The sequence below is a fragment of the Carcharhinus amblyrhynchos genome, chromosome 6, assembly GCF_965287045.1.
Source record: "Carcharhinus amblyrhynchos chromosome 6, sCarAmb.v2.hapA, whole genome shotgun sequence".
In the NCBI taxonomy this organism is placed as follows: Eukaryota; Metazoa; Chordata; class Chondrichthyes; order Carcharhiniformes; family Carcharhinidae; genus Carcharhinus; species Carcharhinus amblyrhynchos.
The window spans coordinates 53,041,139-53,068,265 of record NC_137329.1 but is presented as its reverse complement, the minus strand read 5'-3'; the positions used below and the strand labels follow the sequence as shown (position 1 = coordinate 53,068,265).

Sequence of the window (27,127 nt, the reverse complement as noted above, 5' to 3'; positions counted from 1 at the left end):
TATAGTCATGTGTTGTAACTTCGCAGGCCAACACTTGAATTTTAATTGTGCCTGGTGTGGATGCCCTCCTGCATTCTCCATTGAACCCAGGGTTGATCCCCTGCCTTAGTGATGGGGATATGCCAGGCCATGAGGTTACAGATTGTGGTTGGGTGCAGTTATGCTGCTGCTAATGGTCCACAGCCTCATGAATCCCCAGTAAGAGTTTCCAAATCTGTTCTGCGTCTATTCTGACCTAAGGCGGCACAGTGACACAGTGGTTAGCATCCCTGTCTCACAGCGCGAAGGAGTTTGATTCTTGGCTTGGATGACTGTCTGTGTGGAGTTTGCACATTCTCCCCATGTCTGTGTGGGTTTCCTCCAGGTGCTCCGGTTTCCTCCCACAGTCCAAAGATGTGTGGGTTAGGTTGATTGGTCATCTAAATTGCCCCTTACTGTCAGGGGGACTAGCTAGGGTAAATGCATGAGGTTATGGGGATAGGGCCTGATTGGGATTGTGTTTGGTATGGACTCAATGGGCTGAATGGCCTCCTTCTGCACTGTAGGATTATGTGATGCTATTCCATATAGTGTGGTGATAGTGAATCACATCACAATGGGCGGTGGCGGGGGTGGGGCGGGAGGAGGAGAAGTGGGGAGGCGGTTGCGGGGGGGAGTATCCTCAATGTGAAGATGCGACTCAATTCCACAAGGTGTGTGCAGTGGTCACTCCTACCAGTACTGTATCTGTGACAGGTAAATCATTGAAGGTGTGGTCAAATAGACCTTTCCCTCTTGTTGGTTCGCTCACTGCCAGCTATAGACCAAATCTGCCAGCAATATAATTTAGGACATAGCTGGTGTGTTCCTACCAAGTCACTCTAGTATATTCTGTGTCCTTTCTACCTTCAGTGCTTCATCTCCAAGGAACGTTACACTTCCTCTGTGTCTATCTTTTCTTTCAATGCTAGACTCATTATCAGCTCTTCTGGCCTTGCACCGCCATATTTTGCATTTACTGGCTCTTGCTCCTTAACTGGCCAGCCCTTTCTCATTAACTCTAGCCCTCCACCTGCCATTCACCTGCAGCCTGGTTTAGTTGGGATGAAAAGATTATTGGCCTGAATGGTTCATTGTTTCTTTCTTCACAGATGCTGCCTGACCAGCTGAGTGTTTTCCAGCTTTAATTTCTGAACAAAGTTCACTCTGACATTTACAAAAATAACCCTAATCTGGAACTGTATAGATGTTTACAGCATGGAAATAGGCCCTTCAGCCCAAATTATCCATGCTGCCCTTTTTTAACCACTAAATTAGTCCCAGTTGCTATCTTTGGCCCATATCCTTTTCTACACACCTTATCTATGCAACTGTCTAAATGCTTTTTAAAAGACAAAATTGTATCGATGGAGTTTATTTGACACATCTCATTCTAAAATGCACCACGCTTCTCTATTATTAAAATATCTTGTTCCCTTGCTGAATTTACCATGCTTACTCTTAATCAAAAGCTCATAGCTGGTGTCTGTTGCAGCTCTTATTCTGTTGCCGTCCATTCAGGGGACATTGCTATCAACCTGCGCTGGTGGAAAGAGAGGCGCACAATTCTCTGTGCAAACAGCAAGGCAGCTGAAGTCACTTCAGCTCTTTCAGGGACTGCCAGACAAGTTCCTTACTTTCTGCTCTTCCAAATTTCCAGCCAAATTTGCAGCCACTCCTCTTCATCAACACATTGTTTGCTCTGGTTATGTTGGCTGTTATCCTTAGCAACACTGTTTAACATTGAAATGTCAAATTCAAATAGGAATATGAGATTAGGTTTGGATTGACTCTCCCGCTGACTTTGTTTTGTTCCCCACAGGGTGGATGGTGGAGGGGAAAGTTCATTGCCAGGATTTGACACAGCCTCCTGTGGCTGTATTCATATAGGTGCATTGGCCATGTTAAATTGCCCCTTAGTGTCCCAGGATATGTAAATCAAAGGGATTAGTGAGGTAAATATGTGGGATTGTGGGAATAGGGCCGTGGTCAGATTATTGTCAGTATAGACTCAATGGGCCAAATGGCCTCCTTCTGAACTGAAAGGTTTCTATGTTTCTAACTCAGCACCTGGGGCTGATGATGCATAACCCATCGAACTCCAGTAACATAGTGCTTCTGGAAGTGATAGGACCAGGCTAGCGAGGGCTAGTCAACACTGGCAGAAAGTGCAAACTCCACACTGACAGTGACATGAGGCCAGAATTGAACCAGGGTTCCTGGAGCAGTGAGGCAGCAGTACTAACTGCTGTTTCCCCGTGCCGCCCACACAATGTTTCGAGTCTGGATGATCCTTCAAATAAAGACTTGCATTTGTATAGTGCTGCTGATGATTTCAAGTCGACCCACAGCACTTTGCATTGCAAGGAAGCACTTTTTTGAAGCATCACTTGTTATAATGTTAGAAACAGAGACTAAAAGACTCCCACGAACAGTAATGTGATGTCTGTTTTTAGTGATGTTGATCGAGGGATTAATATTGTCCAGGTCACCCCCTTCCTCCTCAAACTAACACTTAGGTCCCTCCAAGAAAGCGCAGCTGAAACCATCCTAAAAGCAGCATCTCAGTGAGTAATTGTCCTCAATGGCCAGCCTAGAATTTAAACTCATGACCATCCTGATGCAAGAAGTGAGAATCAGTTGGGCCACAGCTGACAGTCTGTGCTGCTGCTGTTGAAAGTTACACATATTGAATGAGAATCGGACTCACAGTCACACAGCAAGGCAAAACACACTTAAAGGTCTCACGTCACTTGGGCCAATGACGGTGGGACCACTGAAAGTTTATTAAAGAGCAAGGACTCAAGACATATAGTCCCAGCCAGTAGCAAAGAAACCCTTGCTTTTCTCCATATTCCTGGCTTGACCTTCAACAAAATGCTTAATCTCAGCCAGCTCCTGAAATAAACTTTCCCAATCAAAGTCATGAGATACATCAGAAGTATATCTTGGAACACATTCACATGGCTGCAGTTGCCGCATTTGAAACAAGAAGATTTTCAATTCAAACACAACATTCACGCTGCTTATGGCAGTACTGGAACTCAAAAGGGACATTTTCCTTTGCACACTATGCATGTATTCGCTTTGCATGTAACAGGATAATAAATCTGTCTGTAACCGACACGTGTGGTGTCATGACAAAGTGAATGGAAATGTTACTGCATGAGGGATAACGTAGTAGGCCAGACTGTGTTATAAAGCAATAACACTTGTCAGGTTTGAGGGCACTCATAGCTTAACCCTGCATTCCTTAAAGCATTCTGCAAGTTATGGTAGAGGGCAAGAGGGGGACATGGGAGGAATCTCTGATATAACACATCCACACAGTATTTCAGAGTCCTATTTTTGGCAAATGTTCTCTCAGCCAATAGTAGGTATTGAGAAAGAAAGAGTTATCTCACAATTTCAACTGAACTGGAGTTGTAGCACTAATATTGGGTTTTAGTTCATCGCATGCCACGAGGAATAGCAAAGACTCTTATCACATTTCTAAGTTTGTCTTGTGTGTTTTCCACACACATGCATGCACACACAATATAACAGGTTTGAATTTAAAGCTGAGGTTATTATAATGTGTCTGGTTGAAGAGTTACTGAGCAAGTTGCAGTAGCAACAAGGCATCAGACTCAATGCACTATCTAACAGTGTTACAGAATTTACAGCACAGAAATAGTCCATTCAGCCTAACAGGTCACTGATGGTGTTTACACTTTATAGCTACCTCCAGCCACCTTACTTGGTCCAATCCAATTAGAATAGCCTCCGATTTCCTTACCATCCTCATGTCAATATCTAACTTCCCTTTGTTATTCACACCAACTATTCCATGTGACAGCAAGTTCCATATTTCTCTGGGTAAAAGGGATGGCCCAGTAGAAAAAGGAGATGGTGGATTCTGTTGGATAGTTCTATGAGCAGACTGTCTAAGTCATTTAGCAAATATCTAATAACCAGAACTTTCAAACAAGCACCAAGCTGTAGACACCCCCCAATCTTTCATGGGATGTGGGTGTCATTGACAAGGCCAGAATTTGTTGCCCAATCTAGCTGCCCTTGAACTGACCTCCCTAAATGGCATGAGTAAACCAGATGTGTTTCTTGATGTGTTTATGACAATCAATGATAGTTTCATTATTGCTGAGACTAGCTATATATTCCAGATTTTATTAATTGAATTTAAGTTTTGCTAGCCATCATGGTGGGATTTGAACTCACCTTCTCAGAAAATTAGCCAGGGCCTCTGGATTACTATCCAGCAACATTACCATAATGCCACCATCTCCCTCTTGGCTTAGCTGCTAGTGAGAAAGGCCCCACAAGTCAGATCGTGCTTGAACACTCAAGTCTCAGCACCACTTCAAGCTGCCCTTAAAGGCAGCTGTAACTGAGGAAATGACAATGGCCCACCTCCTTCTGGAGTGTGCTGAAGTTCATCCCTAGCAGTTTTGCAACACAAGATTTTGTGCCCTAGAGACAGTTCCCAGGGACACACACCGGAACAAACATCAAGCACTGATTCAAATGGATGAAATGTGCTTCACTTCAAAGACAAGGGGCTGTCCATGACCATGTTTTGAAATCTGGCATATTTCGAAGCATGTAGCTGAGGGATGCAGTTACCACAAAGCCTCAAAGGGGAAAGACTACAACTTACAGTGCTCCTATCATAATACGCTGAATAGCTAGAAAGTGGGGAAAGGCCACAACTTAGAGCCGTCCTACCATAATACATTGAGTAGCTGGAACCAAGGCAACCTTTGGACAGCATATATTACAAAACAGTTAAATATGATACAAATGCAGGTACCATGTAGTCCTGAAGAAGTTTTGTAAGGACTTGAGATGTTAACTCTGTTTCTCTCTCCATAGATTATAAAGCAATTGAGGTTTACAGCATGGAATCAGGCCCTTTGGCACAACTTGTCCATGCTGCCCAGTTTTTACCATCAAGCTATAGCATGTAACTGAATTTCATTTAGCCCCTATCTCTCTATACCCATTTTACCCATGTAACTTTCTAAATGCTTTTTAAAAGACAAAATTGTACCCGCCTCTACTACTACCTCTGGCAGCTCGTTCCAGACACTCATCACCCTCTGAGTGAAAAAAATTGCCTCCAAAATTGCTGCCAAGCTTGCTGAGTTTTTCCATCATTTTCTGTTTTTAATGCCATGTGATGTGTTTAATTAAGTTGATCATTACTGTCACAGATGATTTGTAGTATAACTTCACAAATGTTATAAGCAACTTATATTTTGGGACAAGGAGAAGTTTCCCTTGAACTCTTTACCAAATTTATTGATGACTACCTTACACTTTTGACCCCTGGTTTCGAATTCTCCTTCAATTAGAACAAAAAATCCCCACGTCTATTCCTCATAACTTTGTAGACTTTTAAAAGGATCACTCTTCAGCCTTCTCTTCCTGGAGAAATAATCTCATCCGGTACAGTATTTATTTTTCTAAAAAAGGGGCAAGAAGCTAGGGCGCCACAACATAAAAGAATTTAAAACTTCGATCATGTTTAAGGTATCTCAATAGTATTTCTGCTTTGATCATGTCTCGCACACACAGGATGGCAATTGTTAACCTTTGTATCGACAACCAGACGATGCCACAGGACTATAGCATGTAACTGAATGCCCCATTACAGCCTGTGCCATATTTCTAACCTCGGAAGTGGCACTAATTTGCATGGTCAGTATTTGCATGCAGTTATCAGCGTCAGTGCCCTACTTTCCTCATGCGATTTGATCCAATTTTCTTTCTTATTGAAGGTTTTGGCTTTCTCATCTAACTCTCCCACCAACACCATTTTCCACCTTGTGTATAGAGGGGAAACTGTTCAGGGAGCAGCAAGAATAAAGCACGGTTAGAAGGAATCCGGTCCACACATGGGATTCTCATTGTAACGCATTGCTGTGACGTGCCATACCTGGCAGCAGACTGAAGTTTCAGAAGAGGCTTGGACTTACATTGGAGGGGAAACATTTGGATGGTTTTGGTGGGGAAAGCCGGGCGCTGGGACTGTTTCGGGGGCCATCACCAACCAGCACGATGAGTCGAATGTAGCACTAGGAATGAGGTTACATTCAACAACATTTGAGGTCCCCTTCCCCCCGCCCTTTATAAGAGTTGGGAGTAACGCATTTTCAAAATTTGATTGGTGTCACATTAACTATCGAATACACTTTCTCGAAAGGAAATCTTTAACAACAGAAGACAGGTTCACTGAAAAAGGACCAGAACTTTTCCCCTGCGGAACTTCAGGCATTGTTTCATTTCTCAATCTCATTTTATGAGATCCTCGCTGCAGACTGACGCACAGATAAAAGCATCCCTTTATAAAGCAAACCAATCCAACTGAACCCCCACCGCAAGCACAAGTTAGCCCTCACTCCCTGCCCCAATTTTTCCCTCTTTTTCCCGTGGGACAGCCGGTCACCCCAGGTACAGTCAAATGTCTGCAAAGTTCCCAGGGGATGAGAAGGCGTTTCAGGAGTTGGAGAATAGAGGTCTCACAACAGGATGGGTTAACATGTCTAGATAGTACTGGAATGCAGTAAATCAGAGAGAAACCCTTCGTTGGGGGGCGGGGGAGGGGGGAGGAAGAATTATCCTGGGAGAAATCCCATCCATACTCTACAATGTGCAAGGACTGGCAAACATCTTGAAACAACCCCCCTTCTTTGCCTTCTTTAAACACACACAATGCAACTCCAAGATATGTCTCAGCGTCTGTCATTCAAAACTCAAGGTGGTAAGAAGTAGAACTAGTAGAATGGTCACTTTTTACCACTCTTAACCCAAGCACCTAGATGTTCAGAGCATTTGAGTGCACTTTGCAGAGAGAAAGGTAAATGGGTACTCACACTGTGAAGTGATAGATAAAACATTTCCAGCCGGTGGGCCGTTCTAAGAAGTTGTAAGTTCTGCCCTGGATGTTCACCTTGGAGAAAAAGGGTTTGCGGCCGCTGTAAGGTGATATGTGCGGTGGCAGGCTGATGGCTTTGGGGGGGATGCCGGGGTTGATGATGACCTCGGCCCGCCTGTCGGCGGCACTGATCTCCGGGTTGGGCTCGGTGCTGCTCTCGGGGCTGTTACTCCTCTGGAGGGGCAGCGGCACCGGCTCGTACTGGGGGCTCGGCGCGTTCTCACACATCTCCAGCATGGTCGACCGGCGCGCCGAGCCGCTCTTCTGGGAACCGGAGCCACTCCATCGCGACTTGACTTCGGAGGACATCGGGTGTGCCAGGGAGGCGCAAGCAGGCGGGTTGGAGCGGCTGCTCTTCAGACGGAGCACGGCTGAGAGAGGGAGAGACAAGGGGAGAATGCCAGTGAACAGAGCAGGGGCATGGACTCACAGATATGGGCATGAATAGGCAGCACTTCCAGAGGATCAGATCACCAAGAGAGAGAGAGGAGGCAACTTAGGACATGAATTTTGAGATCTGGTGGAGGCAGGTGTGTGCCTGTGTGGAGCTGACAATTTACAGAGTCAGAACTGGTACAGAGTTAGCTACAGAGGTAAATCGCCAGCACATTGACAGACTTCAGATTCAAGTCCAACACAGAGTGGACAAGGACAGTGAGCAGTTAGCACATCAGCAGAGAGGTATCTGAGCGACATAGGTGTGTGTGTTTGTGTGTGTGAGAGGGAGGGGTTGGAAATACTGCCTACAGCCCGGTGTCAGCACTTGGAGAGATTTAGGATGTGGACACTGAGGACATCTGAGACCATAGACAACAAACACATATACACATGACATATACAAACCATGCAGATATACACACCATACAAATAAATATCCATACCATATAAATATACACACATTTACACATCGTGCAAATAGCACACACCACACATACACACATATAGGCACCATGAAGTTGGAATATACACACCGTACGCACACATATACATATACACACAATACAATCAACATACAGCATACATACACACATATATACACATCATGCAAATAACACATACATACCATTCACGTATACACACATACACACACCATAGGAATAGCATAAACAGACCATGCACATATACACATCATGCAAATTCATTTACACACCATACATATACATATAGGCAATATGAAAATAACACATATACGCCGTACAGGCACAGCTACATAACATGCAAATGGAACATACACACCATGCACATATACATACCCACACATTTATACACACATAACACATACATGCACAGACACGGTAAGTAGTCTCACAACACCAGGTTAAAGTCGAACAGGTTTATTTGATAGCACGAGCTTTCGGAGTGCTCACCTGATGAAGGAGCGGCGCTCCGAAAGCTCCTGCTATCACATAAACCTGTTGGACATTAACTTTGTGTTGTGAGACTACTTACTATTCCCAACCCTGTCCAACGCTGGCAACTCCACATCATGCACAGGCACATAAACAAACATATTCACTCATACCACACGCATATATATACACACATGTACACTCATACACTTATACATCCACACATATAAACACATATACACTTACACATAGACACCCATACACACGCGCACGTACCTATCTCCACTTATACGCACACATACACACAAATGCACATACAGACATACATACACGAGATACATACAATACACATAGATACATAGATGCATACATCCAGACACATGTACACATACACACACACATATATATATACACATTGAGAGGGAGGGAATAGTTTATACTTGGAGATATTTCAAATCTCAATCACACACAGCTCTCAGACTGAGACGCTCTCTGATCACCTCCGCCAATTTATCAGTCACGTTCATTAAACTGCCTTAAAAACGAAACTTAAAACAAAGTGGTTAGGCAATCCCTGTTTTTTTTTGGCAAGTATGGACAGGGGGAATTTAGATTTATTGTGTCTTTGAATGTTTTGAATGAATATACACTTGCTGGCCGATTAAGCAGCCTTGACTCACACGGGAGTCCTGTGTGAGTTAGAGACTGTTAGTAAAAGAGCGGTTGCACTCCCTGTCTCTAACAGTGACAGTGACAGCTCTCAAACCCTGGGCACCTCATTTGCCAACTCAGTGGCTTGAGGAGGAGATTGGGAGAAATTACTGCCCTTTGCTTCTGGTGGGCTGTGAGATATTTGGAAGAGTTTTTGCCAAGCTGTAACTCTCTCTCTCTCTCTCTATCGCATCCCTTGTCGTGACAGCTTTATCTAAGACACGTCTCTCAAGGGCATGGCTGGATCCGAGCTTTCACCTCCCCGGCGGCGGGGAGAATGCTAAGGAACTTTGAAAGAACTCACCAAAGTAAAGCGACTGGGTGCTGGCGATGGGACCGGGGTCACTCCTCCCTCACCCACCTTCCAAAGAGAGGGAGGAGAGGGGGTGGGGGGCAAAGAGAAAGCTCCACTTGTCTCAAACCAGCAGCAGCCACGAACCCGGCGACACTTCGTGGCCTCTCTTCATGTCTCCGATGGAATAAATCAAGGTGCCAGGGAGAAACTGGAGGGGGGTGCGCGCACACACACACACACACACACACACACACAATCTGGGAGTGGAGCCAGGGGAGAGTGGGCAGCACAGTAGTCCAGGCTTCTCCCCGCCCCGCACTTTTGCTGAACCTCAGTAATCCCGAACGCACACCTAAGGACGACGAGTCCCTTTAAACGAGATGTGTCAGAGTCTTCAGGGCGTGATCAGCACTTCACGCTCTAAGCCCTGCCTTGCCCCCTTTCTCTGCTCACCTGAAACATAAACTAAAAAAAAGGGGAGGAGGCTTTGGAAAATTCTTTACATGTCACCGGAACATCTTTAGGCGTGAGGAATTCGAGCCTTTTCAAGGAACACACACACAAAAGAAATCCATTTGGTAGAGAGATATGTAAATGACAGCTCCCGGACAGATGGAACTCCCTTGCTTTGTTGTGTTGTCTTGATCTGTTTTTACACAGAACTTGTTTAGAATGCATTGCTCCAGTTACTCTAGATCCCTCACCCCATCACAACTCTGCATTTATCCCCAAGTATCTTCATTGCATTAACTTAGACACCCCCTCCCCACTCAAACACAGGTGCCACTTCCAAGGGGCTAGCATTCCTCTTTTCAGGAACGACTGGGGAATGTCTCCCACCCCACCCCCCACTCCCCCGTCATTAAGTAACATTCGTGGGATTCCGTGTGTCTGAAACATCCGAATTCCCGAGAATCTGGTTTTTCATTGCAGCACTCATCGGTTACAGAAATGAGGAGTTCTGCTGATTTCCCATCCCCACCCAGCCAGGGGGATATCAGCTCTCCAAATGCAGTGAGCCGAAAGCCATAAGGAATCAAACGGTATTTGCTGCAATCTTAAACTGATCCCATTTAAAACAGCGCCCTTAAACTTTAACCCAGCTCTTGCAGTTACTTTCTTTAATCTTATCATTTGCAAAAAAAACCCCACACACATACAAATTCTGCATTTCTTGGTATGTTCAGTGAGGTGCTGGGGAGTGAGAGACTGTGATGAGGGTGAGGCACTCCCTCCCTCTCCCAGACTGAGGTGCTGGTTCGGCCCTCCGATATTCCATTCATCTTCTAGGCTAAAACCAAACGACTGGAAATGCTGGAACCTGAAACAAAAACAGAAAATGCTGGAAAATCTCAACAGGTCTGACAGCGTCTTTGGGAGTCATGATGTGGGGATGCCTGAGTTGGACTGGGGTAAACACAGAAAGAAGTCTCATAACACCAGGTTAAAGTCCAACAGGTTTATTTGGTAGCAAACGCCACTAGCTTTAGGAGCTCTATCCCTTTGTCATCTCCCACTAACCTGATGAGGGGACAGAGCTTTGAAAGCTAGTGGCATCTGCTACCAAATAAACCTGTTGGACTTTAACCTGGTGTTATGAGACTTTTTATGGCCTTTGTGGGAGACAGAAAAGAGTCAATGGTTTGGAATTTTACTGGCACACCCATCCCGATTCTGGGGGCAGGCGCGACTCGGAGAATGGCATTCTCCATTGGCTTCAGGCGGGATTATATGAACCTCAGTCGGATGTGCCGGTAAAATTCTGCCCCGTGTTTCGAGTCTGGATGACACTTAATCAGAGGTCTTGAGGAAGGGACATGCAGCATCTTAGAAGTTTGTCTCCTTTGAAATGAAAGGAAAGGAATTTATATAGAGCCTTTCAAAAGGCTGTCAGTGCCCTTAATATTCACAGGCAATCGAGGGTTTTTGAATGAATGGTTGGTATGATGCAGTAGACAGGGAACACATGCTAATGACCAGATAATGTTTCATTTTATTGGTTGAAGAGAAACCAAAACACCAGAGGAATTGTCCATTCTGTTAGAATCATAGAATTCCTACAGTGCAGAAGGCAGCCATTCAGCCCCCAACTGAACCAGAGAGAGTGATACCAACTGAAACTGGGAGAGCAGTACCAATGTGGGCAGCACAGTGGCACAGTGTTTAGCACTGCTGCCTCACAGTGCCAGGGACCCGGGTTTGATTCCCGGCTCGGGTCACTGTATGTACAAAGTTTGCACATTCTCCCCGTACCTACGTGTATTTCCTCTGGGTGCTCCGGTTTCCTCCCACACTCTGAAAGACGTGCTGGTTAGGTGCATTGGCCATGGTAAATTCTCCCTCAGTGTACCTGAACAGGTGTTGGAGTGTGATGACCATGGGATTTTCACAGTAACTTCATTGCAGTGTTAATGTAAGTCTACTTGTGGCTAATAAATAAACCTTAAACAAACTGGGAGAGAGATACCTAATCAGAGCACAGCATTCAATTCATTAAGAGAATTGCTAGTAAAACCTATAACATTGATTATGTTATCAATAGAAATAGCTGAAACACCTTGCTAGTTGAGCTCCTTATGGAATGGCAGCTGAAATAGAAATTTATAATGAAATAGCTCAAACCTAAAGACCAGTTTGAAGTGATTCTTCCATCACAACCATTGATTGTGAGTAACAATGGTAGGAGAGGATGGGCCTTAAGCTTGGTGACTGATTGCCATATTAAGAAGTCTCACACACCAGGTTAAAGTCTTAACAGGTTTATTTGGAATCACAAGTTTTCAGAGCACTACTCCCTCCTCAGGTAAGTGAAAAGTTGGATTCACAAACAGGGCACACAAAGACAGAGATGCAATTGCAAGATGATGGTTGGAATGCAAGTCTTTACAGATAATCAAGTCCTTACAGGTACAGACAGTGCAAGTAGAGAGATAATCACAGGTTAAAGAGGTGGCAATTATTTCAAGCCCGGGCAGTTAGTAAGATTTTGCAAGCCCAGGCCAAATGGTGGGGGGTTACATGTAGTGTGCCATGAACCCAAGATCCTGGTTGAGGCTGTCTTCATGCTGTCAGTTTCTGTTCAGTAATTCTGTGATGTCATATGTCCTAAAGGCTGCTTTGGGGAATGCTGCTTGGGGAATACTCTTGACTGCTCATGTATTCCTTGACTGGAAGGGAACACTCCTGCTGGATGATTGTTGTGTGGTGTCCATTCATCTGTTGTCGTAATGTCTGCATGGTCTTGCCAATGTACCACGCCTTGGGACACTCTTTCCTGCAGCATATGAGGTAGACAATGTTGGCTGAGTTGCATGAGTATATACTGTGTATGTGGTGGGTAGTGTTCTCACATGTGATGATGGTATCATGTCGATGATCCAGCACATCTTGCAGAAGTTGCCGTGGCAGAGTTGTGTGATGTCATGGTCTCTGTTCTCCTGAAGGCTGGGTAGTTTGCTGCGGACAGTGGTCTATCTGAGGTTGTGCAGTTGTTTGAAGGCGAGAAGTGGGGTTGTGGGCATGACCTTGCAAGATGTTCATCTTCATCAATGACGTGTTGAAGGCTCTGAAAAAGGTGTCGTAACTTCTCCGCTGTGAGGAAGATCTGGACGATGAACGGTACTCTGTTGGTCATGTCCTGTGTTTGTCCCATGTTTGTGCTGACAGGGACCCAAGTTCAATTCCAGGCTCAGATCACTGCGTGGGATTCCTTCGAGAGCTCTGGTTTCCTCCTACGCTCCAAAGATGTGCAGGTTAGGTTGATCGTCCATGCAAAATTGACCCGAGCGTTAGGGGGATTAGCAAGGTAAATGTGTGGAGTTACAGGAATAGGGTCTGGGTGGGATAGTCCAAAATCCTAACTGTCTTGACTTGAGACAATTCACACCTCTTTAATCTGTGATTATCTCTCTCTCCCCACACACTGTCTGTACCTGTAAAGATTTGATTCCCTATAAAGACTCGCATTCCAACCATTATCTTGCAGTTGTGTCTTTGTCTATATATGCTGTGTTTGTGAACCCAACTCTCCACTCACCTGATGGAGGAGCAGCGCTCTGAAAGCTCGTGATCCCAAATAAACCTGTTCAACTTTAACCTGGTGTTGTGAGACTGTGCCCACCCCAGTCCAACGCCAGCATCTCCATATCATGACTGCCATATGTGAAACCTCTTTGTCTCCATCCGCTGAGGAAAACAAATGGACTGTTGCTGACAAATTAAGTTGCAGAATGGCTGTAGGGAGATGGTGGAAAGTTGCAAGTTTTAACTATCCATCAACTTTTTCTGACTGAACCATATCAGCAATGGAAAGCTGAAATAGAAATATGGATCCAGTTAATTCCATACCCGAAAGAGGATAGACTTGGCATTAGTTTTATCATTGCCATGCAAAAGTAAGATCAGGAGTAAAGTACTTGCAGAGTGGAAAGTCATAGAATCCCTACAGTACAGAAGGAGGCCATTTGGCCCTTTGAGTCTGTACTGAAAACAATCCCATGCAGGCCCTATTCCTGTAACTCCACACATTTACCTTGCTAATCCCCAGACGCTAGGGTCAATTTAGCATGCACAATCAATCTAACCTGCACATCTTTGGAGGGTAGGAGGAAATCAGAGCTCTCAGAGGGATCCCATGCAATGGTCTGAGCCTGGGTCCCTGGTGCTGTGAGGCAGCAGTGCTAACCACTAGCAAATATGCCATCTAGAAATCAGATAATCTGGATCAAGAAGAGGGATTGGATCTTTTGTCACAATTTTGGACAAGTTTTACAAAAGGATTGAGTTATTGGAAGTATATGAAGCCTGGACAATCTGTGGTAGGTTTAGGAAATCAGAGTCTATGAAGGTATATACCACAGATTTTGGTAAATATTGCAAGAGACTATGGAGATTTGAATTTGGAATTCCAGAATTATGTTGGCATTTAAGTTATTGGACTGTGCCTGCATTTCCCATGTTGATCATCTTTTGGTATGAACAAGGGTTCAGTTCTGGGAAAAGTTCGCTCCTAGACCAAACAGCTGTAGTCTTTAAAATGTTTCTGGGAAAATAGTTGTTCCCAGCCACTGTTTTGATAAATGCACAAAACGAAGGATGGAGGATTCAATGGTGGCTGAATTTCAAGGTCAACCAAACATTCAATGAAAATTCCAAAAAGAGGTGGGGTTAATGACAGAAGGTTTGAAAATGGTGGATTTCCTAGTCAGTTTGAAAACTGGGACAAAAAATATGTGTGGGACGGTGACCATAGCCAGGGAGTTTAACAACACAGTGGCAAAGGACTTGAAAGTTTGGGATAAGGACAGGGCTATTTCTATTTGACACTTCATAGATATGGCCACAGGATATTAGCCTGTCTATTGTTTTAAAGGTTATTTATTAGTGTCACAAGTAGGCTTACATTAAGACTGCAATGAAGTCACTGTGCAAATCCCCTAATCTCCACACTCTGGCACCTATTTGGGTAACACTGAGGGAGAATTTAACATGGTCAATGCACCTAACCAGCATGGTTTTCAAACTGTGGGAGGAAACTGGAGCACCCGGAGGAAACTGACACAGACATGGGGAGAACATACACATTCTGCACAGACCGTGACCCAAGGCGGGAATCGAACCCGGATCCTTGGTGCTGTGAAGCAACAGCACTGGTCATTGTGCTACTGTGCTGCCCTACTGTGATAGGTAGTAAAGGCAAAGAGATCATTGTTGATAAGATCATGAAAAAATGGGTAGGATCAGGCTTAGGAACACCAACGAAGTTCGTGACAGACAATGGTGGGGGATGAGAAATTTCAAGATAGGTACGAAAATCTAAACACTGTAATTGTGCACACTGCAGCTCTGAGGCCATTTCGTAATGGTCTTTGTGAAAGAAACTATGGATGAGATTCTCCGGACATTCACGCTGGCGGCATTCTCCCGTTCTGCTGCAGTGAATGGAGATTTGGCTGAGCGTCATATACTTGCCCTAGCTTGCAGCAATGGTGTGAATAGCTGGTGAATTCTGGATCATGCGTAATAGACAACATGTTACATAAAATATTGGTTGAGCGACCAGATTGTAAATTGCAAATGGCATTGGCATGGGCGGTGTATGCAATGAACTCTTTGCGAGTGGTTGTGGGGTTACAATCCATGACAGTTGATGTATGGAAGAAATTCAATATTGCCTCCTGTGCTATCAGATGCTCTACCAGTCTAGAAAGAACTAACATTAGTTCTACATTTTCTGTTCATCTGAATGCCCTACAGGAAGAATTTGGCAAGCCCTACAGCAATGCACAAGACTACTGGGGATACAATTTCAACAAAGTGATATGGTATATTATAAAGGCCAAAAAGAGTAGAAAGTGGCAAGGTAATAGGGAGTAAGTGGAAAGTAGTAACCGTACAACACAGTAATCAAATTATTCAGGTACATTCTTTGTGGTCGATTGGTACTGACTATACACTCACAGGTCCTGTAAAGCACGTAGCAAGTGAAGAGGCACTATGCACTTCATGTACTGATAGTTCTGAGGAGTAGATGATGTGAGACATAAGATTGACAGACAATGAGCAAAATAGTACTGAGGCCCAGAATGATGTTAGTTGTACAAAAGGGTAACTAATGGACGCAAAGGTAACATATATACTGGGAGGAACCAACGTATGGAGGAATGCAACCATAAGAGGGAGTGCAGAATAAACTGCTGATAAATATAAAAATTAGAATCTCTACAATGCAGAAGGAAGCCATTCGGCCCATTGAGCCTGCACCAACAACAATCTCACCCAGTTCCTATCCCCATAACCCCATGTATTTACCCTGCTAATCCCTCTGACTAAGGAACAATTTTAACCTGGCCAATCCACCTAACCTGTGCATCTTTGGAGTGTGGGAGGAAACTGGAGCACCCGGAGGAAACCCACGCAGACACGGGGAGAATGTGCAAATTCCACACAGTCACCCGAAGTTGGAATTGAACCCAGTTCCCTAGCACTGTGAGGCAGCAGTTCTTACCACTGTGCCACCATGCCACCCAAAAATTGGCTGAATGTACAGAAGGAAGGATAAGATACAAGATCTCTGGATTGGCAAAATGATGTAAAGACATGACACTGAAGCAGAGTGTGGCCAAAACCCTAGAAAAAAAATCACAAACTTGCAGATGAAGCTCTGCTTGTACAGGAGAAAGTCATATATTAGTAATCCAAAAAGGGAACAGGAATGTAAGTAGGGGCTGCAGTTTAACAAGAATGAGGCTTAGAGAGTAAGCTAGATCTCTCAATAGAAATGGAAATCCTCATGAGTGAGAGATTTTAGTAGCTACTAATAAGCTCAAAATAAGATATGAAAAGATGCCAAACAGAGAGAGTTAGAAAGTTGGAAGGAATTTGGAGTAATTATTGAAGTACCTGATCAAGGACAGCCAGTTTTACCACACTGGTGGATCTTTTCAGAAAGACGGAGCATATAAGCCTGGAGCGAGATTAGTAACCTAAAGCTTTGAAGAGAGATTAGCGAGGTGAGGATATCACCTACTGCAGGGAAAGTGAGTTTGAGAATTTTCTTGGCCATTTTGGCATCTTATGGCTGGGAGTGTAAATTGAATGACATAAGTTGAACAATTCCAAAGAGAAGTTTCTTTTTAAACTAGTGATGTAGGAGGAAAACTATGGAGGGAGCTAAGGAAACTGAACAAGTGTGTTTACAGATTGAATGAAGTGTCAAGAATATGGTATTTTCCTTTGAGGTCTGTCCTATTGGAAATGGGTTGTGTTCAAGTAAGGATGGACACCACAAAATACTACTGGTACCATATGTAGGAATGAGTTAGAATTTTTATTATGTATGCTGATGAGTTCCTGTCAGGAGGCTCTGTTAATTTTGAGCAAGAGGTAAAGAAGATAAAGAAAGAATTCAATGTAGGAGGTCAGGCTCTAGGGGCGTTTAAATACATAGTTTTGGACATTAAGAAATACAAGTTAGGAGTGACACTGAATCAAATCTTATCCAGAAAATATTAAATATATCCCTACAATACAGGTTAGATCCTCACAATGAGAGGATCTAGCCGCCAAGGGAGGAACAGAACAACTGAGAAATTTGATTGGGCAGTTGAACTGGGTGTGCATTCAGACTAGACCCGATGCTAACTATGATGTGCTGGAGCTAAGTATCATGCTGAAGCATACTTTGGTTGAGGAAATTCTGAGAGCAAATAAAACAATTTCAACAGCTACATTCAGAAAGATGCGTGCTCAAGGGGGTGGCACAGTGGTTAGCATTGCTGCCTCACAGCGCCGGGGATCTGGGTTCAAATCTGGTCTCAGGTCATTGTGTGGAATTTGCACATTCTCCCCGTGTCTGTGTGGGTTTCCTCCGGATGCTCTTATTTTCTCCCATAGTCAAAAGATGTGCAAGCTAGGTTGACTGGCCACGCTAAATTGAGCCTAGTATTAGGGGATTAACAGAGTAAATATGTGGGGTTATAGGAATAGGACCTGGGTGGGATTGTAGTTGGTGTAGATTGGATGGGCTGAATGGCCTTCTTCTGCACTGTACGGACTCTATGATTCTATGTTCCGAGCTTTGGGAGAGCCACAAGATATGAAGCTGGTTATTCTTAGTGATGCTTCACATGCTAATCTCCCAGATGGCTACTCTAGCACAGTAGGGTTTAATCATATTCTTGTTGCGAAAAAAAAATGAGGAATGGGAATCCAAGATAATAAAAACATTTATGTAAAGCACATTAACTGCTGAAACATTGGCATTTGTAGAACATGAGGGATTACTTGTCCAATATATTGACAGAAATTTTATATAAAATGGAATGTGGGCTATGTTTATCCATAGAATATTGTGTAGAGAACCGAACACTTCGGGACAATGTTGATTCAACAAAGAATGTAACTGAGAAAAGGCTAAGAATAGACCTAATTGGCATGAAAGAAATGTTAGAGGGAAGACAGATCTCCAGAATACAATGGCTTGATACAAGTCACCAGCTGTCAGTTAGTTTTACCAAAAGAAGTGGCTATTCTAAGAATTTCAAATGTATTAGAAGAGAGAGGTCCCATGTTAAAATGATGAAATTAAAAACTGATTTCTGTTTTTATAATGGTTTATATATATTTGATAAAGGAGGTATGGGATTCATAGATGTGGAAATATGAATCATTTATTTCTGTTCAAATCCAAAATAATGTTCTTTAAAATGTTTCTTCCAAATCTTTGATTTAAAAAGAAAAGAGGGGAATCTGTCAATGTACTACTAGTCAGAGTGTACCAACTACCTTGTTTAGAGAATTGCCATTGATTGTGTTATCAATGGAAACAGCTATGGCCTAGTGGTATTATTGCTGGATTAATAATTAAAAACTCAGCTAATGTCTGGGGACCTGAGTTCAAATCCCACCACAGCAGATGGTGGAATTTAAGTTCAATAAAAAATATCTGGAAGTAAGAATTCATTGATAACTATGAAACCATTGTCAATTGTCAGAAAAATGCATCTGCTTCACTAGTGTACTTTTGGAAAGGAAATCTGCCGTCCTTACTTGGCCTAGCCTACATGTGACTTCAGATCCACAGCAATGTGGTTGATTCTCAACTGCATTCCTGCAACTAGGAATGGGCAATAAATGCTGACTAGCCAGTGCCACCCATGTCCCACGAATGAATATAAAAAATGCTTTGTTAGTTTAGCTCCTTATTGGGTGGCAGCTCTGAAGTAGAGGTTTACAATAAAATAAGTTGAACCTAAAGACCAGTGTGAAGCGATTTTTCCACCACAACCATTGATTGTGCGTAACAAGGGAGAGTGTTACTAATTAATTGAACCAGAGAGAATGACACCAACTGAACCAGGGAGAATGATACCAACTGAACCAGAGAGAGTGGCACCAACCAAGTCAGTGTTGTGTATGCTGTGCCTGTCTCTTTAAGACAGTATGACAGAAGTGACCAGACTTGAGGGACCTATGGAACTCAGAGTGAGTGTTCACCCAAAAGGGCGAATTCCTTTCTTGGGCAGAATCATCGTGCAGCCATGTTGTAGAGCCATAGAGACATACAGCACAGAACATGCCCTTCAGACCATCATGTCTATGCTGACCATCAAAAACCAATCTATACTAATCCCATTTACCAGTACTCGGACCATAGCCTTCTATGCCTTGGTGATTTAAGTGTCATAAACATATAAGGACTGAAGCTGAGGCTTCAAGGCAACCAGGGTTCCAGACTCCTGTACCAGGTTTCTCTTAGACAATCAATACCTTTAGTTCCTAACAAAGTCTGACATCTTTTGACAACACTAACATGCCACAACAAAACATATTGGTGATGCGATGGATCAATTGACAGCGCAGCCTACCTGTGATAATCCAATTTAATTGAAGTTTGGAAAGGAGGAGCACCCACACAAATGCCTATTCTGGGCGAAGGGTCTCAGTGAGATTTGTTGGGCTACTGTCAGATCCTGAGGGGCAGTCGAAATCCTGAACCCGGTGTGGCCAGTGAGTCAAGAAGTTTGGAAAGAGATTGCAAATAAAAATGAAGACAGATTAGCCTTCAGAAGGAAGGTAAGTGAAACTTGAGTAAACGCAAAAAAGAAGATGGGCATGTTTGAAATCAAAGGAGGATTTTATTTATTTATTAGTATCACAAGTCAGCTTACATTAACACTGTAATGGAGTTACTGTGAAAATCCCTGAGTCGTCACACTCCGGCACCTGTTCAGGAACACTAAGGGAGAATTTAGCATGGCCAATGCGTCTAACCAGCACATCTTTTGGACTGTGGGAGATAAGTGGATTACCTGGAGGAAACCCATGCAGACACGGGGAGAATGTGCAGACTCTGCACAGACAGTGAACCAACGAATTGAACCAGATCCCAGGCGCTGTGAGGCAGCAGTGTTAACCACTGTGCCATTGTTTACCCAGCTAGAAAAAAAGCTATGTTTGAGATTTGAAAAGGAGAAATCTGAAAAGAAGTTCTTTTTGAAAGTAAATATTGGCTGTAGGTAAACAAGTCAGAAGTGAAAAGGGAATAAAAGCTAGGGGAGTTTCAGGGCTTGTCTCAAAAGCGTGGAAAAGTGAAAAGCTGAGATTTACAGATCTCCTGATCTGAACATAATCTGCAGTTCATAGAGTCATAGAACTATACAGCGGAGAAAAGACCCTTTGGCCCATTGAGTCTGCACAGACAATAACTACCACTAAAGGCATGCTAATCCCAATTTTCCTGCACTTGTTCCATCTCCTTGAATGTTATGAAACTTCAAGTGCTCATCCAAAAATATTTTTTAAAGGTTGTAAGTTTCTGACCTCAACTACCTTCTCGAGCAGTGCATTCCAGATTCCCACCTTCCTCTGAGTGAAAAATCTTTCTCTCTGAAATCCCCTCTAATCTCTTGCTCCTTCCCCTAAAATCAAGAGGAACAGCTGCTCCCTACTCACCTGTCCATACCCCTCATAATCTTGAACCTCAATCATGTATTCCCTCAGTCTTCTCTGCTCTAGAGAAAAGAATCCAAGTCTATCCAGTCTCTCCTTATGGCTCAAATGTTCCATCCCAGGCAACATCCTGGTTAACCTCCTCTGTCCCCCCCTCTAGTGCAATCACATCCTTCCTATAGTGAGATGACCAGAACTGCACACCGTACTCCTACTGTGGGTTAACCAATGCTCTGTACAACTCCAAATTACTTCCTTGCTCTTATACTCTATGCCAGGACTGATGAAAGCAAATGTCTAGGTAGAAATCCCTGCACTAAGAAATTATGGATACTGAAGTCTAAAGGTTTTCGTATGAGATGTTCTCTATCTGCTAAAGGGAGAAGAAAATAAACGACAATGTAAAAGGAGATAATGGTCCTGAAAGGACAGCGCCAGTTTCTCTGATTGAAAGAATGGCACTTTTAGAAAAAAACACTCTCCAGCTAGCCAGGAAAAGGAGAAAACTGTAGAAGTTGAAATAAAAATCTTCTGACAGCAAAAGATAAGCTCACAGTTGGAAAAAAAGGGTCCATGAAGAAAGAGCTGTAGTTTCCTGCCAAAATTCCAAAAGCACGGGGAAAGCACCAGCAGAGAGAAACAGCAGCTGTGGCAGTTAACAAAGAAAGCTGACAGTCTTAAAGCGACAATGTATTTAATGTTTTATTATATTTGATACAAGAACCATAAGAAAGAACAAGGGGGAAGAGACAAAAAAAATCATAGAGGACCCTAAATAGAGGGTAACTCAAAAAACAGAGAGAACCTCTAAAAAAGGGGCTCTTTAAGCAATGCAAGACCTCAGAGGTGAGGAGGTGATAAAGACTCAAACAGGCAGCAACGCCAGACTCAGAATAGGCAACAATAGTGCCAGGGGAGGGATAATGAAAGACCCCAGAGCAGGGGAGAGGCAGAAGGAGGACAACTAAAGACCCTAAAAAGGCAATGAAAGACACCATGAGGGCACCAAGAGATCCTAAATGACTAAATGAAGAGCTGAAGCAAGACTCAGGTGTGTCTCATCCTTTTGTACTATAATGAAAAGTTCCTTGATAGTTTTAGCAATAAACTATAAGTAAACAATCAAGCTGTAATCAGTCTAAAAATAAGACAAGCCACAGAACAAAAGAAGAAGTGACAGTGAAAAAAACAGAGTTGGACAAACTTTTCTGAGAACTACAGCAAACAGAAAATGAGGTAATATTTTGTGGCCAGTCATCTAAATGAAAAGCTAAGGAAAAAACAAGCACTATGAAAACGGTGGAAGTATCTAGGAAATCTACTAGGCCCTGTGAGAAACAATACAACATTCACGCTATCAAATGTTGTCATAAGGGAATAGTGGGTTCATCTTGGAAGAAACTCAGAAATGGATCAACTGACTGGATTGCGACAGCAGATGCTTTGGAATTAGGAACAACTCAGATCTAAGCAGAACAGCCGGCATGGTGGCATAGTGGCCAGCACTGCTGCCTCACAGCACCAGGGACCTGGGTTCAATTCCCAGTTTTGGTGACTGTCTGTGTGGAGTTTTCACATTCTCTGCGCGGGTTTCCTCCGGGTGCTCGGTTTCCTCCCACAGTCCAAAGATGTGCAAATCAGGTTGATTGGCCATGCTAAATTAAACCTAGTATCAGGGGAATTAGCAGGAAAAGTATGAGGGGTTATAGGAATAGGGCCTGGGTGGGATTGTTTTCGGTGCAGACTCGATGGGCCAAATAACCTCCTTCTGCACTGAAGGGGTTCTATGATTCTATGAACATTGGTTGATATGGAAGCTGGTAGGAAGAAATTTATAAACAAAGCCACTCAGCTGAAGGAGATGTGCTAGAGAGAACTAGACGAAGCAGCAATTCAGACAGAGAAGGAAACTGAGATGACGCTCCAGAACAAGATTGCTGAATTGGTCACACTAACAGAAAAACACCAGAACCAATCTGATAACATGGTCGATAGAAAAAAAATGCCAAAGAGAAACATCAGGGAGAGAAAAACTTTATCACTCTTGCCTAAGTACCAGGAATAGAGCATCATGCCCATTTCTTTTGCAAGTGACAGACTGAGTTTGTGAATGAGCTGACATGATATAAAATTGTGTTGCATTGTGATGATGGTACCAACAGGCATTGTAGAGTAAGTTGCTTGACAGAAAAAAGGATCAATAGTGGAATGGAGAGTGATACCATCCGCAAAGTGAAGTATGGAGTCCTTGATCAGTCACAGTCCAAGACAGAACTCAGAAAGCAGCAAGCCTCCTTGGAAGGATCCCATGCAAGATCTGTATGGATATTCGCAAATTTGAAGTGTTATGTTAAATCCAAGCCTCAAGAGTCCTCCATTCAACAACTCCAACATTGAATTACAAATATCTAACTTGTGCATATAATGCTTATTTAGAATGTGGGTTGGGTAAATTGATTTTAAAGATTGTATAAGAAAGTTAAAGGGAGAGAGATGTTGTGCATTTGGTGTCTGTCTCTTTACAACAGTGCAGCAGAAGTGAGTCACCTGACTTGAAGGACCAATGAAAACTCAGAATGATCACCCCACAGGGTGAAGTCACTCTCAAGGAGAAAATCATTGTGCAGCAATGAAGTATAAATGTAAGGATTGGAGCTGCTGCTCCAAGGCAGCAAACTCCTGTGCCAAGTTTCTCTGAATCAATAAATACTTTTATTCTAAAAGTAGCCTGAAATCTATTGATGAGGCCACAACGTTACAACTAGGGAGATTGTAACTATTTGAGTCAGAGAGAGTGACACGGAGTCAAAGAGAGTGACACTGAGTCAGCGAGAGTGATATTGAGTCAGGGAGAGTGACACTGAGTCAGGAAGAATGACATTGATACTGAACCAGTGATACTGAACCAGTGAGAAAGATACCAGTTGAACTAATGAAAGAGATATCAGCTGAGCCAGGAAAAAAGATAACAGCTGAACCAGGGAAAGTGATTCCAACTACGAAGATACTGTGCCTTTAAGAGATGCATTTGTGTCGTGTTTCTTTTGTGCTGATCTGTCTGCTAGGCAGACCACATGCTGAGAATGCAGAAGCATAATTGATCCTAGATATTGTGGTGCTTGTTTTAATCCAAGCAAATACAGTCTTGTTAATTTTTTGGGTTGGCCCTTGGAGTTTCTGAGTAGTGTTTAATTAGCTTTATTGACAAAAGAGTGTCATGTGAATGGTGGAGCTATGCTTACAGAGAAAAAGTAGGCCATTAAAAACAGGAGGTCTTTTTGCTCTCTTTCTGGAGACTCTAATTTGGGACCTGCTAGAAAATATGTGTCTGTCTCCAGAGGTGTTCTGTAGGCTGGTGGACTAGAGGCCCAAATACCAACATGGTGTCTGCTCAGTAATTTTGAGGAGGAGTTTATGTCTATAAAGAATATTGCTTAAATCGGAACTAATGAAGATATGTGAGCAGTTAAGAATTATATCTTGCCATGTTTAAGCATTTCAATTGGTAAAAGTTATGCTAATTCGGTTATGGTCAAACTGTATTGCTGAGTAAGGTTTCTTTTAATAAAAGCCTTCTAGTGGAAGCTTTTGGTAATAAGGATTTGGGGCGGCACAGTGGTTAGCACTGATGCCTCATAACGCCAGGGACCAGGGTTCAATTCTGACCTTGGGAAACTGTCAGCGTGGAGTTTGCACATTCTCTCCGTGTCTGCGTGGGTTTCCTCTGGGCGCTCCGGTTTCCTCCCACAATCCAAAGATGCGTGGGTTAGGTTGATTGGCCATGCTAAACTGATCCTAGTGACAGGGGCGTTAGCAGGGTAAAAGTGTGGGGTTACGGGAATAGGGATTGTGGTCGAGGCAGACTCGATGGGCCGAATGGCCTCCTTCTGCACTGTAGGGATTCTATGATTCTACAGTGGGTCAGTAGAACCTGGAATGAAACCTTTTCCTCACTCCAATGCCAAAATCTAAAAATTGAAAGGATGTAGAGTGCTAGGTAAATAAAAATGGCATTGAAGCAAACCAAGGAGCAAACACTGGGTCTTCACCTCCAGCGTTTTCCATTTTGATTTCAAATTTACAGCGTCTGTAGTATTTTGTTGAACTTACCATCTGCAGTAATTTATTTGAAGCTTATGTTTGGGAATCCCAGGATAATGACTAAATTACCATAAAGAAATGCAGGTTCATGTCCATGTCAAGATGGGGTGTTACCTGGTGAGGAACTTGGCAGCGATACTGTTTCCAAGACATTACTGCTCATATCCTTAGCGGCAGGACTCCCAGAATAGGGAGCTCGCCTTTAGGGGAGAGATACAAAAGGGTCCAGAGGAGAAATTTTTTCACACAGAGGGTGGTGAGTGTCTAGAACAAGCTGCCAGAGGTAGTAGTAGAGGCAGGTATAATTTTGTCTTTTAAAAAGCATTTAGACAGTTACATGGGTAAGATGGGTATGGATGGATATGGACTAAACGCAGGCAATTGGGACTAGCTTAGAGATAAAAAAAAGATGGCACGAACCAGTTGGACCAAAGGGCCTTTTTCCATGCTTAAACCGCTATGACTCTATGGTTAATTGCTGCTTTCATCCTCACTCCTTCTGCAATGTACCAATTGCAGAAGGAGAAGATACTGAGACTCATGACAAAACATCAATCAAGCAGATTGCTTTGTCCTGGATGGCATTTATCACTTTAAAAATTCTGTTACTGGATGTGAGTGTCACTAGCAAGGTCAGTAATTTTTGCCCACCTCACTAACTACCTCTGAACTTAGTAGACTGTTAGAACACTTCACTGGACTTAATTTAAAAGTAGTTTTATTCGACCTGCGATCATCTCATTTGCCTAGGATTTATTCCCCAAATAAATGTTTTCCGCAAATAGTTGCATTCACTGCTACGAATTGATGTCAGTGAGGTTCAGTGTATAAAGCATGTCTCAGTAACCCCCATTGCTATGAGGCTGATATCACTTGTAGGCCAGATCAGGTAAGGACATTAGATTTCCTTTCCTGAAGGATTTTAGTGAATCAGATGGGTTTTTAAGCATTTCATTAAAACCTTCATTTTTATCAACCAGAATGAGGGTGTTCACCAGCTTTGATGAAGGGCATCTAGACTCAAAACATTGGCTCTGTTCTCTCCCCACAGATGCTGTCAGACCTGCTGAAATTTTCCAGCGTTTTTTGTTTTTGTGTGAGGATGTTCACTGTTTGTTCCTCAGTGCTTTGCTCTGTTGGCAATAATCAACTTTTAACAACATTCAATGCTTAAGTTTATTGATTATTGTCACAAGCAGGCTTTCATTAATGTTGCAATAAAGTTACTGTGAAAATCCCCTAGTCGCCACACTTTGGCGCCTGTTTGGGTACACTGAGGGAGAATTTAACATGGTCAATGTACCTAATCAGCCTGTCTTTTGGACTGTGGGAGGAAACTGGAGCAGCCACAGGAAACCCACGCAGACATGGAGAGAATGTGTAGACTCCACACAGACAGTTACCCAAGCCGGGAATCGAATCTGGGTCCCTGGTGCTGTGAGGCAACAGTACCGACCACTGTGCCAAATGATAGTTGTCATTGTCACCATTACTAAGACTAGCTTGATATTCCAGATTTATTAATTGAATTTAAATTCCATCAGCTGCTGTGGTGGGATTTGAATACATTTTTAAAAAACATTGTTAATGTATTCCTTTCTCAAGGTTACTTGGTTAATGCGCAGACCGGACAAGAAATGCCCCTAACCCATCTCCTTGCTTGCTCCAAAAAAACCCATTCAATTTAATTCAATTCATGGTCCCTAAACAAGGGACATATTAGATCCAAGCTGACAAGAACAGGCATGATATGTGATCTCACACTTGATCTCAGCCAAAAGGCCGAGAAGCGATGTTCCCAGAGAAAAAGCCTGGGCTTCTGGACTCCTAATCCGGTGACATGATACTGTGTTATCTCCCATCTTCAACATTGTTGCTGCTCTGACAAGTAGCAAGTATTCCATCATATTCCTGATTTGTAGATGATGGAGAAACTTGGAGGAATCGGGGGAGATCCATTTGATTTTGAGTACCTGCCTATTTCTATAGACACCATGTTGATATAGCTGGCCCGGACAAACAGCTGATCAACCACCCCCCACCCCCCAATCCCCCACCAAGATTTTGATAGTGTGAATTCAATAATGGTGCTACTGTTGAGGATCGAAGAGACCTGCCTCAGCATTTTCTTGCACAAAATGGCTATTAGCCAGGACTAGTGTAACACGAGTATTAACTGTCCTTTGTCAGCTGAAGGCTGGATGTTGTCCAGTCCTGCTCGTGGTTGGTGTGGATATCCTCATCATCAACAAGAGTTGTGAGCAG

General features: G+C 43.2%; 1 protein-coding gene across 2 annotated transcripts in view; it reads right to left on the bottom strand.

Annotated features, from left to right (window-relative positions):
- The window catches only part of LOC145343928 (potassium voltage-gated channel subfamily KQT member 1), a 694,268-nt gene extending 684,770 nt beyond the window's left edge, over positions 1-9,498 (bottom strand). For both annotated transcript variants that reach the window (XM_080190468.1, XM_080190469.1), the window contains exons 1-2: positions 9,320-9,498; positions 6,894-7,326 (exon numbers count right to left, since the gene is read on the bottom strand). In XM_080190468.1, coding sequence (XP_080046594.1) covers positions 6,894-7,264 — 371 coding nt within the window. In that variant the 5' untranslated portion in view covers positions 7,265-7,326; positions 9,320-9,498. The remainder of the gene's footprint in view (positions 1-6,893; positions 7,327-9,319) is intronic.
- Positions 9,499-27,127: the final 17,629 nt, after the last annotated feature.